This window comes from Amblyomma americanum, chromosome 9 (genome assembly GCF_052857255.1).
Source record: "Amblyomma americanum isolate KBUSLIRL-KWMA chromosome 9, ASM5285725v1, whole genome shotgun sequence".
NCBI classification, from domain to species: domain Eukaryota; kingdom Metazoa; phylum Arthropoda; class Arachnida; order Ixodida; family Ixodidae; genus Amblyomma; species Amblyomma americanum.
Genome location: NC_135505.1, coordinates 105,941,594 through 105,959,152, shown reverse-complemented (window position 1 = coordinate 105,959,152; position 17,559 = coordinate 105,941,594). Strand labels below are relative to the sequence as shown.

Below are 17,559 nucleotides of genomic sequence, written 5' to 3'. Positions count from 1 at the left end.
ACATTACGATACCTGTGCATAACACCGAGGGTCCCCGTGTAAAATCTTGGAAAATGCATAAACATGAAACAATCGCACTTTTGCTGCGGAATTCAAATGCTTCCGTGGTTCGCAGTTGCATGGGGCTGACCTTCGCAACCGAAGGTTTCGGTCTCATAACCGGTTTCGCCACAAAATCGCACCATGCATTCAAGTATGAAGGGTCACACAAATCAAAATGCCAAAGGGGCTAACGATACTAAAGTGGAGACGTTTTGAATTCCATTCAAGCTTGTCTGCAAAAATGCATCTCTGAGATGGCATGCAAAGTTTACTCCGTGTGCTACCTCGCTTGACGCAAGCGAAGGCAGAGCTGCAGACAGTCAGTAGACAACGCTTTTCGGCCTATGCGTCTCTAAAGTGAAAAGGAGCTGATTGCTCCAACGGATTTTCACGTGTGCAGATACAATGTGGACAACTTTTATTGAACGCATTTGTACTCTCTTTTGATTCTGTTTCGCATCACCCCTTATACCCAAAGATTTCAAAGACGATAGTTTTCAGGGCAGGCTGGCAGGGATGGAGAATTCAAAACAAATCGCTAACGAGGAATAGACCTCTCCCTTGTGTAAGCAGTGTATCGTCCAGAAGCTGTGGCTCGTTGGTCAAAATCATCCACTTTCGGTTTCAAGCCGGTTTTGCTGGTGTCGAGTGCTCCGCCGCCGCCTTTGTTCCCCGATTCGAGATGCTTCGCAGCCTTTCTTCTCCCGGTGAGAGCCAGCTCGGTACGGAGCATGTTTTGCCCATCGGACCAGCAACACGTGCGTTTATGACGTAGGCCGGGAAAGGTTTATTGATGCTGTATTCTCGCGAACAATCACCTGATTGGCTCTCTGAGAAGAGGGCATAGTGTGCACTGCCTCTCACATTCCGACCTTTGGGCAGTTGTAAATAATTTCGCTTTCTATTCGCCTTTACTTACCTTTCGTATCACGTGAAGTCCGCTCGCCGACATCAAGCCCAGCCAGTGCTCTTTCCCGAGCTTCAGCAAAGTCGAATGTCGACCATCTGAGGCAAAGACACCATGCTGTCGTGCCAAATGGCAATCGCTAGTTTCTAAAGGTCCAAAAAATACTTTTCTAAATTTTTATTCAGCTGTCAGTTTGTGTTGCATGTTACTGCTCAACAAACTGTTGTGCCGTAACTACAGCATAAACACCGATCTAATGAGACTACGCTTATCGCTGCTGCAAACTAATTCAGTTGGGAAATTCGAAGTACTTCTGCTCCTCGTTGTGGTAGGCCGTCAGTGCGGCGCCATTTCTGTCGTCTTCCAAAATCTTCACTATCCCTTTGGCGACACGCTCGACACTGAAACAAAGAGTAGAAAAACAACTGAAGAAGAACCTCACGTATGGTTTTTTTGTTAAGTTAAACTTTTACGTTAAGTTATCAAGCTTGTAAGTTAATAACAGTTTATGTTTTTCGCATCACTTAAACAAGATGATAAAGGCCTACGCGGTGGCAGTGTGGCTACGGCGTTCGGCTCGAAAGACGAGGATTCGATCCCGGCCGCGGTGGTCGAATTTCGATGGAGGCGAAATTCTAGAGGCCCGTGTGCTGTGCGATGTCAGTGCACGTCAAATAACTCCAGGTGGTCGTAATTTCTGGAGCCCTTCACTACGGCGTCTCTCATAGCCTGAGTCGCTTTGGGACGTTAAACCCCCATAAACCATAAACCAATGAAGATGATAAAGATGACAGCAAGGAGCGCCCTTTAATCTCGACGTTGCTGGTCTGCGGGCTTTAGTCGCGCCAAATCAACAAGAATCTTGGGCGCCTCTGTTGGTTTTCATTCACAAGACCCCCCCCCCCCCCCCCTCCCCCCACACAAAAAAAAAAACAGTTGGCGTTAGGCCCACTGCTGTTCTGGATGGGAACACATAACAGATTATTTCCAGAACAAGCATGTGTTCAGACGTATATAGTTGCGAAAACATGCAATTTACATCTTCTAGCGTTTACAGGGGTTTTAAAAAAATTTTAAACTAGAGTACTGACTCAAAATCAATGAAAAAATATTCAGCCTCGCATTGTGCACATTGTGGTATCTTATCCCAGCTTTCTTTAGCTTACGGTATTGAAATACTAAGGAATGAAGAAAATACATTAAATTCGGACCATGCAGTCAATGGTCGACTACCCTATCAAGGGTCAAATGCCGAGCATCCAGGCCTTCAGATGTTAGGAAAACCAAATCTTTCGCCACTTTGCAGACTCACAACGCTTAAGGCAGGGAGTACAACCGACAACACTTGACTACAAGGGTTTCTTTGCGGTAGCCTCTCTGTTTGGAAGGAGAGGACGTAAGAAAACCACGAAACGGCACGATACTTACGGCATGACGCGCTTGTCGAAGTCCAAGGCCATAGGGGTGCATTCTTCGCGCGTCTTGCAGAACGCAGATATGCCCCACCACATGGGCGTGTTCATAGGCTCGGGACAGATACAGTTCACTCTGACGCCGTGGCGGTTGAAATAAAGGTCAGTCTGTGCGTCATAAACCAAAAAACAGCAACATTATTGCTTTCTATTGTTTTATTGGCACTGATACACTTTTCTCTTCCAATTGAACGGAGCAATACAGCCAGATTTGAAGCTTAACAGCAGTATGTTCAGAACTAGGAGTAACTTAATTTTCCTTCAAACGTTTCTATATTTTCTCAACCATTTATATTGTATCACCAAAAGGCTTATACTTTCAACGTGAAAATGAAGCACACAAGTCTATTTCTAAGCCATCTATTCTAGCAACAGTCTGTTTAAAAAAATAGGTGCGTGGGGGCCATCCATCGAAGTCTTCCCTGACAGTGGCGTAGAAGGCAAAAACGTGTCGACAGAAAAGCTCTCCAGAAAAAAAAAAACACAAGGCAACGTAGCCCAGCAACTGCGTCCAACATATGAGAACGCCTACCCCAAACGGCACAGATTCCAGGCTCTCCCGAATTTCATGAGCACGTAAGAATCTCTCCAGTGTGTCTGCCCCCCTACCTAACAGTATAACATTCTAACAAACCAGAAAGTAAACTCTGGAGTTCAGATCTGTGCTTAGCCCTCACTACAAGCGATTGGAGTTCAAAGCTAACAAGGAATCTGTGCGGGTGAGTATACATCATTTCTTGTTTTTCATTAATGGTTTATCAGGAAGCTTCTCTGGCGACTGATGTCAGTATCGGTGTAGTGTGCCGCAATTGGAAATGAACCGGTAGCATCCGCTCTATGCAACATCCTCGTGATCGCACGAACTGCTCCGGGGGTCCAGGTATTCCTCAGAGTGACTGCAACTCAGGGTATGTTGTACCCTACGGCAGACAGTTTGAGCATTTCATTTTGCTTCGTTTACTAAGCTTGTTTCTCCTGGCATAACCAGTTGTCGAACGATCTCCGGGCTAGAATATATATGAACATTATTATGTAACTTGACACCAAATTTCATACGGATGTCCGAATCTACAGTGTTGCTCACATCGACGTGCCCTTTCCATGCATATGTAAATATTTCCCGGGCCGGTTATGAGCCTACTCCACTTGCTTCCTGGCGCAATCCTTCCTTCAGACGTGGTACATTCTTCTTTACTCCGGCCAGCCTGCCAACTACCCTTTCCTACTCGTTCAGTCAGGATCAAATACGGTTGTCATCGACCGCAGTCTCAGCTGCAGCTCGCGGCCCAAGTATTTATGTATATCCGGTGCCTTCCCTGTCTGCGCTGGCGCACTGCGTCAAGAAGCAGCACGCGCTCATACCACGTCCCAGTCTAGCGCGAGCGTCAGCTGAGATCTCAATCGAAAGGCCTTCGCCACGTCCGGGGGGTCCGCGGGGAAGGAATAGCTGAGGAGAAACAAAACTAAATATGAAGAAAACGGATGAAATATGGGGAAATAAAAGGGTAGCCAAGGAGGTTAATGAGAAGCAACGCCGCCCGTACGCCACCCACCGTGGAGCGCGGAGCTAGGGTGCTCATGCAGGGCTGGTATTTATAGTACGTTTTCTTGGCGTCGGTCTTAAAAAAGACGCCGCCGAAGCATTAGCAGAGGTTTGGGTTCATCTTGACCCCGTTGCGACTTGTAGCGTGCCCGCCGATTCAGCTACTTTGTGGCTTAGCTTATTTTAGCCACTTTTCGGAAAAGCGAGCGGTTATACAAAGTTTCATTGCAGCCATTTTTAGGTTCTGGATTAAACAAAGTTATTTTTGTTTGCATTCCTTGTTTTACCCGGAAAAACGGTTTGGGTTAGCGGTGTTTAACAACTCAAAGCTTCTCAGGCTCCGTGGGACGGCTAAGTTTAACGAAAGCTTCGCGTTATTTTCCTGTTTTCAAACAGAACATCAAGCGAAACTTATTGTTTAAATTACACTGATGATAATAGTAATTATGATAATGAGGTGAAAAGAGCTATCATCATTAGGGTACACCTCATCTGACGGAGGCGCGGTATCTGAGGGGGCTTTTCTAACGTGCACTAAGAATGTAAAACATAAGGCGTTTTTGCATTTCGCTTCCCTAGAAACGGGTCCGCTCCGGTCAGGATTCGATCCTTTTAGTTCTTCATATTGTTAATTTTAAATGAGAGCCAGATCAGTACCGGGGATCAAGCACTTCTCTATTTGCCTTTGCAGCTTACCGCCGCTTGCATGTTTCTTTGTAAGCATACGTTTCTAAATATCAGTGGATTGGTTGGTTCCGTGCGCATCTTGTTGTAATTCTATAAGTATAACTATAATAACTAAGGGCACGAAACGCTAATGAATTCGCTTATAGTTCGCGTTCTGAAAAAAACCTTCAGAGTATTACAGAGTCTTTGAAATAAGTTATAAATGAGGGGCTTTTTAAAAGCTCTACTGATGCTAAACACACGAATATACCAGCATAAAGACGTAGCAGTTCTACGTGTTTATACATGAAATGGTGCAGAAAAAATTAAAAATAAATATGTGAGATGTTTGAGCGATGTGGTTGGAGACATGTTGGAGTGGGTCTCGCAAACGCTACAGCTGATAAAAGAAATAATCTATATGATCACGTACAGTAGTTCGAACCCACAAAATAAAATTGTAAACGGCACGGGAATATTCTAAATCGTTGCTTTGTACTGAAGAAGGTAAAATTGTTCAAATATTTTTCGCCTGATTTTCAGGAAAAGAAATGTGGTTGTTCACATGCTAAATACTGATATTGAAGTTGTCACGACAACAGTGATAGAACGTAAATGCATTAAACAACTAACGCACTTGACAAGTCGCGTTTACATGCGATTGACGAACTTCATCATCGTCGTCGTCATCATCATCATCATTTAATAGGTCTTAAGGACCCGCGCAAGGGGCAATGAATAAGGGGGCGTATCGGAATAATATATGGCATTAAGGTCAAAAATGGTGAAGCATTCTGCACCCGTCTCTGTGATTTATATGCATATATTTTTTTCTTCCTTCACATGTATCCTGCCTACCAGAGACGGGTGCAGTGCATCATAAAATGAGAACATAAAAATAACATAAAAGTGTTGGACTACTCAGTGTGTGACAAACGCGCCATTGTTCGTACTCACCCCAAAAGCCCTAGTCATGGCCACCACAGCCGTCTTGGAAGCATTGTACGCAGGGATGGTCTCCATTACCTGCAAGCCTGGACAAGTGTCCGGAGTTAGAGAAAAGTAAGAAAACGGAATAAGTATGAAATTAGCAGCTGCAAAAAATGAACTAAACTATTGAAATGTTCACATCCAAAATGCAGGAGTAGAAATTCGATCGTTTAAGACCCGAAAAATTCCCAACTAGCATGAAAACTCTAGGGGCACACCAGCCCATCTACGCTTACGAAGCAAGGAAATAAAAAAAAAACGCGTACTCACCGAAGTCTGCATTAAGTGCCTCCATGATTCAGTCACAAAATTTAGGACTCCATATGCATACTTGGCCTTTTATTTTTTCTATAGGACTGGTGCCGTAGCTTATAGCTTATGTGGATGCAGCGCTGAAGTTTAGTCAATCCCTTTGCGAAAATTTTGGTATGGTACCGTATGATATGTATGGTATGGTATGGTATGGTATGGTATGATATGGTATGGTAAGGTATGGTATGTGCGGTTCAGTGTCTCAAACCATTTGATGGGCCAGTACAAAGAACGGAACCGACTACGGGAAAAGAGGACGACACAGACGGGAGCGTTTTGTTCCTTGCGCTCGTTGTCCGAATTACGGAAGGCCAATAGCCACGTAGCAAGTGTTGCCCCAAAGCTGCCCATGCATTGCAAGACGCACCGTAGTCGAGGGCTCCTTGTTAATTTTGAATAACTTGCATACTGACAGCGCAAAGCACACTGGTGTTCTGGCATTTCTCCTCGATCAAAATATGCCCCCCTTTCCTTTTTTCGCAGATGATGCATTTTGGTACTCTTTCTTTGTGCGACTGTAGATATGTAATCAAATTGTCCCCTTTTTCTTTTTCCTCCCGTTCTTCTTTTTCTCTTTTTTCTGTCAAGAAGCCCAGCGCCGCCCTAGTGTCGTGTGCGCATGCGATGTGATGTGTCCAGCTATATATTGATATCTATTACGGAAAATAAAGCCAGTTGTTAGTAGCGTTCATCTTTGTCGTGTCTCCCTGCCATGCTCGTCTCGTTTGCGCTACATCTTTTTTCAAGTAAAATTTGGCCGCCGCAGCCTGGGTACAATCTTGCGACCTTTCTCAACATTTTAAATAACCGTGTATTCAGGGTGCTGGAGAGGCCCGACGACCTGCCCGGCTGCTGGTCAATGACCAACAGCGCATCAATGCCCGATACTACAATATCTGCCAACACAAAAAAATGCAGGCTTGGTGGGCATGTGGGGTTGTGGATGCCCATTCGACGCCGTGGACTCATTGAAAAGATTTTGCGCTGCTGCTTCAGCCCGTACAAGAATCTTCGTCGAAGCAGAGAACTTGACTACGAGGTAGTCCCCGATGGAGTCACAGCATCTCACGGTCGCCGTTCATGCTCAGGAGTTGAGCATACTGTGCGCCTGAACCCTTACTAGGAATTCTAACGAACTCTTTGTGTTTGCATTCTCAGTGCTTATTTTTTCCACATCTTTCTTTTTGTTGTAAAGCATCTGGATTATGCTTCTTTTGGAGTGGTGTAATGCTGTGAAACTTTGTACTTACGTTTGTTCATGCTGAAAGTCTCGCAGGCACGTTCCTATGTACATCGTTTATGACGCGAGAATCGACCAGGCTTATCTCGAATGATCGCCCCCACATTATTTCGCTTCTACATTTTTCGAGATTGTTGTAGCTGCCTTCGGGTATTTATCTCGAAATTTCTTAGCCAGACCTAAACTGAGTGTGGCCGACGGCGGCGAAGATTCATTTTGACGGACATCCAGCACACTTGTTGCTATGACCACCGCCAAGTCTTTGAGTTCTCCATGGGCACGGGTCAGCCGATTGAACAGTTTGTCTTGACAGCCCTCTTCGCTGTTTTCCTGACTGCACGGCTGCGGCACCAGTATGTAAAAATATTTCGAACTGCATTCACGAAACACAAAAGGTGTTTCGTTTTCCGATCGCTCGCAGCTGTTGCACTGCGACAATCTAATTTCAAACGGAAAACTTCTGCTATTTTTTAAATGTGCTGCTCAGCGGCGTAGCTCATAAACCTTATACATCAAGTGTTGGGAGGCGGAGTCTATATTAAGCAGGAAAACCTGGGGCGCAAGTAGGTCTCATGAAGGCCCTTGTGCGGGCTGAAACCAGAATAACATGGGGCGTGGCGTACAGGCGAATGCTTGAAGTGTCCTCGCAACCGACATTGCCGCCTGTCGTGCTCCGTACCTCGAGCTACGGCCTGCCAATTCAGGTAGCAGGAAACGTCAAAAAGCCGAGCAGTGGAGCGGGATGTTTGTGCAGTGAGCATACGGAGCGAATGTGCCTTCGACGACCTTGCGTGGTGCCCGTATCAGTTGTTAATAGCTTTACCAGGTATAACCAGAGGCCAGTTCAAGCGGGAATTGGGGAAGGAGGGGCAGTGCGTGTAGTATGTAAGGCCACAGCAGATCCTTGAAGCTTCAAATCTCTGATCTCGGAATTTCCCCCCAATGTCCTCTCGTGTTATGTTCTCAGCAACGTTGTGGATGGCTGAGAAGATTATGTAAGGCACCTTAATGTTTCCATTTGCACCGTGACTGTAAAAAAAACAAATAAGGACACAGATACCACTGAAAACACACAGAGATGTAGAAAAAAATGAAACACATAAAACTAAAAAAATTGAGATATTGGCAACATCTGGGACTCAATGCTGGAAAATGGAGCGTTTTGCCTTCCGTCTACAGATTGGTTGGAAAAAATGACTCAAAATTATATAGCTCTTAAGAAAGAGAAGAAATAAGAAAGGAGAAAAAAATTATTCTCAGAGAATGCCTTCGGAAGGACTAGGTTTTTGCTACGCCATTGAACACAATAACTTGAAACAAGAATTATTCATAACAAACTCGCTTATGTTAGCGTCTGATTGCCGGACGCTCCGTTCAGAGATAGATTGAAGGCATTTCCATTTCCTTGTACGTACCTAAAAGGAACTTGCAGGTTAGAAACATTTTTTAAAAAGTGTAGTGTTTGCTAACCCTACAGCTGGCACCAATGCTGAAATTATGGAGTACTTTGCTCTGATGAAAGCCCCTTGTTGGCTTGAAGCATAGCTGTTGAATGACTGACTATATTCACCGGCGATCATATAGGCTCCGTAGGTAAACACAAATCGCCTGCCCCCTTTTTTCCTCAAGTTTTGTTGCACTTCTGCCTTTAAGGACGTCGCGCAAATTTGCGTGGCAGAATATATTTGCAACTTAAGTGGCACGCAAGGAATAAACTTGCATTCCCTTTACGCACGAACACGGCTGAAATCCGAGTCGCTGCTTTAAGGCATCTATCTCATGCTCACCTGAGTTTGAGGCAACGTTGATAATGTGTCCACCTTTCTGCCCGTTGTCTTTCCCCATGTACTTGAAGCCGAGGAGTATGCCACAGAATACAGCTTGCTGCGAAGTGCACATTTCGCAATGATGTCAGTTCAACGCGCAGAACTGTGATTGCACCAGGGAACATCAGACAGATAATGCAAAAGCGCCAAAAGGAACATGTGCGAAATCTTTTTCATAGATCCTATAGCTCAACAGTAATAAGATTTCAAGCTTGCGACGGTACGGTGAAAGTGGTCAAGTATGCGGCAGAAGTTGCCTATTGGCCTCAGTGCTACAAGCCAAGTTTATCCAGGCTGCTTTGTGACGTTGGTATGGTGATTTGTGGCACTTCATATGCCATGCGTTTGCGCAAAAAGACTATGCGGCACCTGCGCTTTGGCACAGGGTAAACCATGACAATAGCTGTGGAATCTTTGACATTGTGTTAAAGCTTATAAACTGTTACAAATCCCATCCTCCCAACCCGCCATAAAATTTTAACGCCTACAGAAATAAAGCTCAGCTCAACGTCATTACCACACTAAACACAGTCTTGAGAGAACCTGCACCCCGTATCATGTGCATCTTGTTTTCCACGTCCAGATAGGCCACGCGATTTTTTTCGTCGTACCGACCACTGGTGAGATAGCGTTAGGTTAGAGCCGTTAGAATGGTTTGTGAGAGCCACACTCATACACTTAGTGCTTTCAAACAAAACGGAAAAGATTAGCTTAGAGGGGTGTAATTCCTAATCCTAAGCGGGCCTTCACATGCCACTTCCTAATCGTCAGTTACCACAGGCACACCGACGGTGTCTGTAAGTTCGAGATAAAGAATTACAGGCATACAGTACGAAAACACGAGGCGAATATTGTCGAACAACGGCTATGCCCTTCATCTGCCGTTGAGAAATGGAGTGACAAATTTAGACGAAGTAATTTGCTCAAAAACCAACGGGACACTATCAATTGAACCCAGCATTGGTCCTGTTTTTAATTTCATTTCATTTGTTCTTCCTCTCTCCGCCTTCTTCTTTTCCCCACGTTTTTGTTTTATATTTAGTGCAATATTCAGGAGAATTCCTCTAGGTGGAGTACAGTTGTAATAAGGGAATGATTATTGATTAGCATCCAGAAAGCGCAGTCATACGGCTACACAGAAAAGCTATGCAGGTTTCACAGAAACTTCGTAGTTAAAAAAAAACTTCGACCTGGTCCGAAGTTTGTTTCCGGGTCATAAAAATTCTGTCTCACTGCATATTCATCAGATACTCCCCTAGTATTGACCCCTTGATGGAAGATGGAAGCCGCTACTGCATCACTGTCTATGCTTCCCATAACAACCGCCATGCTTTTAAAAAAGATGGTATAAAGCCTGCATGTGGGCTCGTGTGCACTAGGCGACAGCGCTTATCCCAGGCGCAGACGCAACCTTACTACTCCACCCTACGCTGCTCACGCACCAGCCCATTGCGCCGTGCTATTCCCGGCAGGCTGCGTACTTCTACGAACGCTCCTCTGCGAGAGCCCGTATGAGTGAGGGGTGCAGCGCTTTACGGCTCTCTCTGAGGCGCGCGATGATGCGTCGGGCGCGGCGATGCGCTTCTCGAAGCCGTTGGCGCTCCCTCTCCGCCCGTCCCCCCACGACAGAAACAGCAGTCGGTTCACGGCACGTGGCGATAAACACGTTCGGAATAAACACTCCCAACGGGTGCAGCCGCATGGCTAGCATTTGCGTCGCACGGACCACGCCTTCTATTCGCGCGTTGTACGCTTAATAGTGTAGGCAGTAGCAGAATACCGGAAGTCCGTTCCTGGTGCGCTACGGCGTATTGTACCGGAAGATGTGGGTACCCTAAGAAAGAATTCGCAGGCGCTGAGCGCCCCTGCAGTGCCTCTAACATCGAACTGCTCTGCCACATGCTCGTACGATAAGAAAGGATTTATGGGTAAGTCTTTGAAGAGGCGGCTCCGTGAGGGGTGCCGATCAATGTGGGCTGCATTTTTGAACTTTATTCACTAAACAACTGAGGAGACGTAAATACGTTTTTTTTTAAACATCTAAATCTTCGACAGAGAAAGAGGCGTGGTGGACGTTGTGGTCGCCCCAACCCGCCACCGAAATTTGTCTAAGCTAGGCAGTATCTGATCGTTCTCATTCTTTAGACCTGATGCTAGTGACAGCCTGCCAACAGCAAATTTCTCATATACAGGCGCAGAAAAGGTGAAAAAGATTACTGCAAAAATTTCAGATCGTAATTTTTTTGCGCCGCATTTTATGTGGCTGAGTAAAAAAGCGAAAAGGTATATGTCCAATGCATCTTCATGTATATGTGTTTTTCTGCACATAAAATTATAACTGAGTAAATGAACGTTCAAAATGCACTTTCTTTTTCTATGGAAAATATTTACTAATACTCCCCCTGTGCGGTGGCTGCTAACTTCTGTGAATTTTTGTTTTGCTAATGGCCGCTTACATTTTAGCCTCAATTTGCTGGCCATGCGTACTTTCTTTACATAATCTGAACTGTAGCCAAGTTCGGCAAGCTGGCTTTGCTGCAGTCCCATGGCTTCACCCTTGTTCACACAGGGTTCGTCGCAACTTCAGCCCTGAACACTACACCACAGGTCAGAATACCAAACGACTGCATGTGCAGACAAAATGCCGACAGCAAGATGTGCATGGAAATTCAGGGAAGGCGGCATTTTGCAAGAAAACACGATCACCACCTGTTCTCGCACGATATACTGATATATCACTGGTAGCGCTGTGCAGCAAATACATGTGCAACATATCTCCTTCGCATGTACCTATATTCCTTCGCATATTCCTTCACGTGTTGCCTAATTGAAACTGCCAGCTAATGTGTGTGCACATTTGTAGTGAACGCTAGTGCGCTTTCTCTTAAAGAAACAATGTTTCTTCATTTCAGATAGGGAAGGCGTGATTGTTCTTAGAACGATGTAGCCTGCTAACTTTACTTAGGTGCGCACCTCTACATTTCCTTGCGAGCTCAAACTAAATCTCAACAACTAGAAACAGATGCCACTCTTAACATTACGTACCGCTTCTCTCCGTATATAAAAAAAAACACCCAATTTCTTTTTTTATAGCGACAGTATGCCTGCTCGCATAAAGTATTTTGCTTTGTTGTGGGGAGGCAGAAGTTTTCAAACTTAATTTTTTAATGGCCAATATAGTTTACACCTCTGGGCTTAGTCAAAACGGTGTTGTCGCAAAACAAATGCAGCCGCTTGTCACTCCAACGTACAAACCAGGAAAGAAGGAAAGGAGGTCTTTTATTCCCTTCTGAATTATAGCGGCATTTTTTTTCTCGCTTCTCTCTCTCTTCTGATTTGTATCAGTTTTTGGTCTAACGTACTACAGACATTTGCGAAGCGTCTGGCCCATATCCCTCTCTTTCATATCGCAGTTTCCTTTTTCTCTTCGGTCATAATTTCTCGCGTTTTTTTTTTTTTGCGGGGGGGGGGGGGGAGTGGCAATGGGGAGTTCACAAAAACACTCACAGTGTTGATGGCGAATATCTTCTTCCACTTTGGTTCTCCCGCTATGCCGGCATTGTTGATCACAATGTCGAGAGCACAGAAATGAGCTCGGGTTCTGCAGAAGCAATCTGTGTGAAACATTATAAAAAAATGTAGCAAAGGGTGTTGCAATTGCGTAGCTGTCAGCGGGTATTTACACAGGCATAAAGCCAAAAATGCTGCGCATTTTGATCTGTGCCTTTTTTCCTAATACATGTGAGTGCACATTCCTGTACCAAACCTTGAAAAGCCAGGAACCGGTGCGAAAAGTTCCGAACCTAGATTTCGCATAGAAAAACTGCGCGGACCAGCTGTGGCGGCTCTTTGTCCACTTCGTTCTAGTGCTGACAGTCAGGTAGCATTTCCATTCCTGGCCTCGGCAGCAGTATTTAGGTGAAGTGCAATACGGTTGTAAGCTGATATATCAGTGCTTAATAAAAGAACTCCGAGTAGCCTCAAAGAATACAAATGTTCTATTCAAGATGTGACCATACACAAGATATCAATTTAAGATACGGAAATAAAATAATTGAGGACTGCTGGACAAGAAAATAGATTTGTTTTGGCCATGTTATGATTCGAGTGACACATTTATGACGCGTGCGAAAGGAAAATTATTTTGTGGTATAAGTCAGAGACAAGTGGCGGAGATGACATAGTAAAAACCTTTTCTCTTAGTAAACAAGCCCGACATGTGTGGATGATAGGGACTCTAAAACAACCTTCCGGTGGACGAACTTTCTCAAACTTTAGCTCAATATTTGAATTAGCGCGTCCGTGTGTGGCCCCTCTTTTTCCGCCTTCCATTACCTATTGAATACCTCGAGTGAATATTTCAAGCAGTAAGGGAGGTAAGCTCAGAGGGTATAGCGGCACTGCATGTGCACCTGAAATTTTCCACTGTGGAAATGATTACAGTGAACAAGATGCATGAAATGCTGGGTTAGTTAGTTAGCTTGGAGCTTACGGGCGCAAAACAGTGTTTTTAAATAGGGTTGCTTTTTATATGCTAGCAAAAGGGATTGAAGCGGGGTGAAAGGCTCCTAAAGGGAAGGAATAAACACACTGTAAACAGCTGGCATATGATCATAACATGTAAATGTAGCCTGGCTGTAAATTCGATGTATCGAGTTCGAGTGAAGAATACAGCATTTAAAGGTAAGCTAAATGGTATGCCTTGCCCCGAGCAAGTGAGCGAGCAGAACCCTTCAACCGTACTTGACTAACTTTGCCAACCTGTGGAATGTCTGATTGCCCTGTCGTATGTAGACTTTGTCGTCGACAATATATGAGTGATTTCATGTTACAGTAACCGATCTCTTTGTAAAAAGTCTGCTATAGTCTGAATATCTTCATCTACTGCATTAGGTTATCGCAGGTCAGCACTGAAAAGGAGTACAAAATTATTGGTTTAATAATAGACTGCGCCTTCTAGGATTCCTCCCTGCAGTCCAGCTTTATGAGAAGCAAGGTCGATTACTTCAATAAAAAGCTGCTTGGCAAGCGGCTGAGATGAAACTTTTCGTTCACTTGGCATAAATATAATAAATAACAACAATAAATATACTTCAACTCTAACATTGACCATGCAGTGCGTCTTCATTCATCAAGAGGAAACAGTGTAGTTAACTTCAGCGTATTACTTATGTTGTGGAGTTCTGCGGAATCCGCAACGTGTCTTCTGCAGTGAGAAATAAGTTTCTTTTAAAGCCTCTGTAGAGCAACCTAACTCCCAGGCTCTCAAGCAGACTTATGACAGGCGCTAAAGATATATTTCTCACTTCTAAGAAAAACCAGTTTGGACCGATTCTCAACTCAGCGAAGCGGCTATGCGCTGTCTTGACACTTTTGAACGTCGTATGAGCCTTAGCCAGAGTTACGTTAATTTATTATCACTGATTTAAGATTAGAGAGAAAGGCTGAGGACCGTTGTAACTTTGGACTTCGTTACGTTTCAGTCAGCACTGTAACCTTTAATAGGGGTTGTTTTCAATCGATCTAAATGAAATTTTCGACTCGAAGGAGGTATGCAAAAATGTAAAAACATTATTGTGAGCATTGTTTCTCCAGCACTTCGCATATTTCTCACTACTGGAGGCACAGTCTACGCGGGTGTTTTGTTTTTTTCAATCTCTTTTTGAAGGAGACGAATCTCACCGTCAAGCTCCTGGTCGTCCGTGACATCGCATCTCAGGAAGATGCAGCTTTCCTTTCCATATTTGGCCTGGAACTCAGCAGTCGTCTGCTTGCCCACGACGCCGTCTATGTCCAAAATTGCAACCTATAGAAGGAGTTCATTGAAACAGTTTTTAATTATGAGGGCATTTCGGGAGGCATGAAATTTCTACGAATGTTTCAGAACAGAACGAACAGGGGCATCTTGAAAACAAAAGTATTACGGCTTATAAAGAGACCATCGACCAATAAAGGATGTTACAATATTGTGCGGTCTGTTGAGAATTGCAGGTTACAGCATACTCTTTATTAAAACGTGATGTACACGCGCTTAAATTGCGCAGCAATGAAAAGTACGCATGCCCGTAAAGGTTTTGGCGTGTGCCGATAATTATTTTTAAAAATGCGACGCTAACCGATGATACACATAGAGGACAGCGCTGTATTGTGTTGTTTGTTATTTATGTTCAGTGTGCAATGAAGGTTTTCAAAATCACCGGTTGACACCTTACCTAACTGTCCATGTTATGGCGCCAATACCTTTTCCACTAGAAACCATCACAAAATTTTCTTGGGTGCAGTGCCCATGACCAGACTGGGTGCCAGGTTTACAATGGCCCACAAACACTACTGTCACGGGATACTTTTGCATTTAAAGATGCCGGCGAGCAAACCAGCAACTGCCCACAAATTTATGGGAGTGAATTTATGCAGCGTGTTTAGTAGTACAGACATCCGACCGAGGTTTGGCAGCGCACATGCTATCCAGGGAACATTTGATGTGCTTATTGCCTCAATAACGACAACATATATTGCAGTTGCAATAATTTTTTGCCTTCCAAGAGATCTGGACAGCCGCCTAAAGTGATTCCATCTAAAATTGTGTTTTTCCCACTAACATTTGCATTGTTCCAGGCTCATAACTACTGACGTTCGAGAATCAGGAGCACTTCCGAAGGCAGTGAAACACAGATCTCGGGCTGAATTCCTTGTCAGAAGGAACATCGATCTGAGATAAACAATCCGACGAGCGCTGTTTACGCTAGTGCACATTGCTTTGATTTTTAAAGCATCCGTCTACACGATAAAGAGCAGCTGCTGTAAGTGTACCCTTCACGCTTACTCGCTAACAGGCCGTAGCCGAAGCTTTGGTAAAATCAGTGACAACGTATACAGTTCCGGAATTCGTGAAAAGAGAATAGTCTGAACCATTGTTTGTCATGCTTAGATACATCTCAAAACAACTATGATTGTTTTTTTTTTCAGTGAATATAGAGCGTCGCGCTGAAGCCGTAGCCAAGGAGCGACACTAAGATAACGGAGATTTTATCAAACTTTTTTTACGGATCTCGTCTCTACTGTCTTAAAAGAACCACAGAGGTGGAGCGTTCGGCTGCTCACCACATTATATTGCGAGAACCAATTGCGCTGTGCAGTTTTAAGAATTTTTCTTATTGTCTTTCGGGCGGACGCGGGAGCTACCGGCCTCTTTAAATGAAGCATGGTTAGACGCTTACGACTGAAAAAGTCTTGCATGTATCTATAGTTTAAAAAAAATACGGTTGATTGCGTGGCTGGCTCGGAAAGCGTTCGCTCCTGTGTACAAAGAGCTACGACGCTGTCGCAGCTGCAATAACAGACAAACAGTTTTTTTTTCAGTCTCTTCTGGCCAAACCTGCGCAGAAGCATTGTTTTGTAGCGCGAACCAAACCAAATTATCCTAATCACGATGTTGACCGGAAAGTTGGCAAAGTCTTCTAACGTCAGATACTCAAGTTTGTTATAGTTCTTTCTCTCAAAAACGTGCCAGCAATGCACTTTGCCGCGTGTGTGTTGACATGCATGCGAAGTAGAATGCACATTGGAATAAAAAGAATGAATCGCTGTGCAAATCATAAAACCTTTGCACTGGATGGGCCACAGAGATGAAAAGGCTTGTTTAGACAACGCGAACAGATCTAAAACTGTTCACATCACCTCTTTTTGATGCACTGTTCATTAAGATTTAAGTACGTACAAGCATGGGGAGCGAACAGACTTCCAGTCGCCCTAGGGCATAAACGTGGAGCAATTTTCCGAAACTTGACGGAAAGAACGGTATGCACAATGTGTATAAGAGCATAGAACATTTCTAGTACGCGCGCGACACCGCAGACGCCAAAAGTATGGCGCTGAATCTGTTTACTTTAATAATCTCAGAATGGGGTGCATGATGCTGCGTGCGACTGGTTCGACATTACAAATTGGGTAGAAATACACGTGAGATAAAAACAAATCGCATCACCTTGCATCCTTTCCCGAGGAGAAGATCCACGACAGCCTTGCCGAAACCTGTCGCAGCACCCGTCACAAGTGCCACCTTTCCCTTGAGGTCCTTCATGGTCTGGATCTAGAGACGCCGCTCGTTCCTAGGACCTTACTCCGTCGTCGTCAGTCTCAAAGTTTCTGAACGCCTCGATGAAGAGGGCCTCCTTCTTATACACCAAACAACGCCGCGGTCAGCGAACTGAGGACCTAGAGTGGGACCCAGAAATTAATCTTGAAGAAGCTTTACTCTGACCAGCTGGCCTTGCGAGCCCTGCTCATCGCCCCTGTGTTATGCATGCCAGTCGTGCTTCCACAGTTTTTCGGTTGCTCCGGGGGCATCTGCCAGATCGAAACATAAACTTTGGCAACAAGTCCAGTGTTGCCAAAACAAAACATAAATCTTTGGCAACAAGTCCAGTGATTGGTTCTTTCGAGCCTGTTCGCTTCCACGTGGGTCTGTCCCACTATGGTAGCTTTGAGCAGGAAAGCAAACGCGTGCCCGTGTGTTCATACAGTCCAACCGTATCCTTCGGCACGATGTGTCCGTCTAAACA

At 44.6% G+C, this 17,559-nt stretch overlaps 1 protein-coding gene across 1 annotated transcript; it reads right to left on the bottom strand.

Annotated features, from left to right (window-relative positions):
- Nucleotides 1–1,111: 1,111 nt before the first annotated feature.
- Nucleotides 1,112–17,333, bottom strand: LOC144103966 (15-hydroxyprostaglandin dehydrogenase [NAD(+)]-like). The gene is made up of 7 exons (XM_077636713.1): nucleotides 16,983–17,333; nucleotides 14,681–14,804; nucleotides 12,506–12,612; nucleotides 8,960–9,056; nucleotides 5,588–5,664; nucleotides 2,378–2,529; nucleotides 1,112–1,350 (listed from the first exon to the last, which is right to left on the bottom strand). The coding sequence occupies exons 1-7, from the start codon at nucleotides 17,076–17,078 to the stop codon at nucleotides 1,239–1,241; spliced, it is 765 nt and encodes a 254-aa protein (XP_077492839.1). The 5' UTR covers nucleotides 17,079–17,333; the 3' UTR covers nucleotides 1,112–1,238.
- Nucleotides 17,334–17,559: the final 226 nt, after the last annotated feature.

What these genes read in the sequence shown, in the direction of transcription:
- LOC144103966 (XM_077636713.1), bottom strand. Translation starts at nt 17,078, where the DNA reads ATGAAGGACCTCAAGGGAAAGGTGGCACTTGTGACGGGTGCTGCGACA. An exon ending in GGACGACCAGGAGCTTGACG is followed by an intron (nt 12,613 to 14,680) that starts GTGAGATTCGTC and finishes TGTTTCACACAG; the next exon opens with ATTGCTTCTGCAGAACCCGA. An exon ending in TTCGACAAGCGCGTCATGCC is followed by an intron (nt 1,351 to 2,377) that starts GTAAGTATCGTG and finishes TCTTTGTTTCAG; the next exon opens with TGTCGAGCGTGTCGCCAAAG.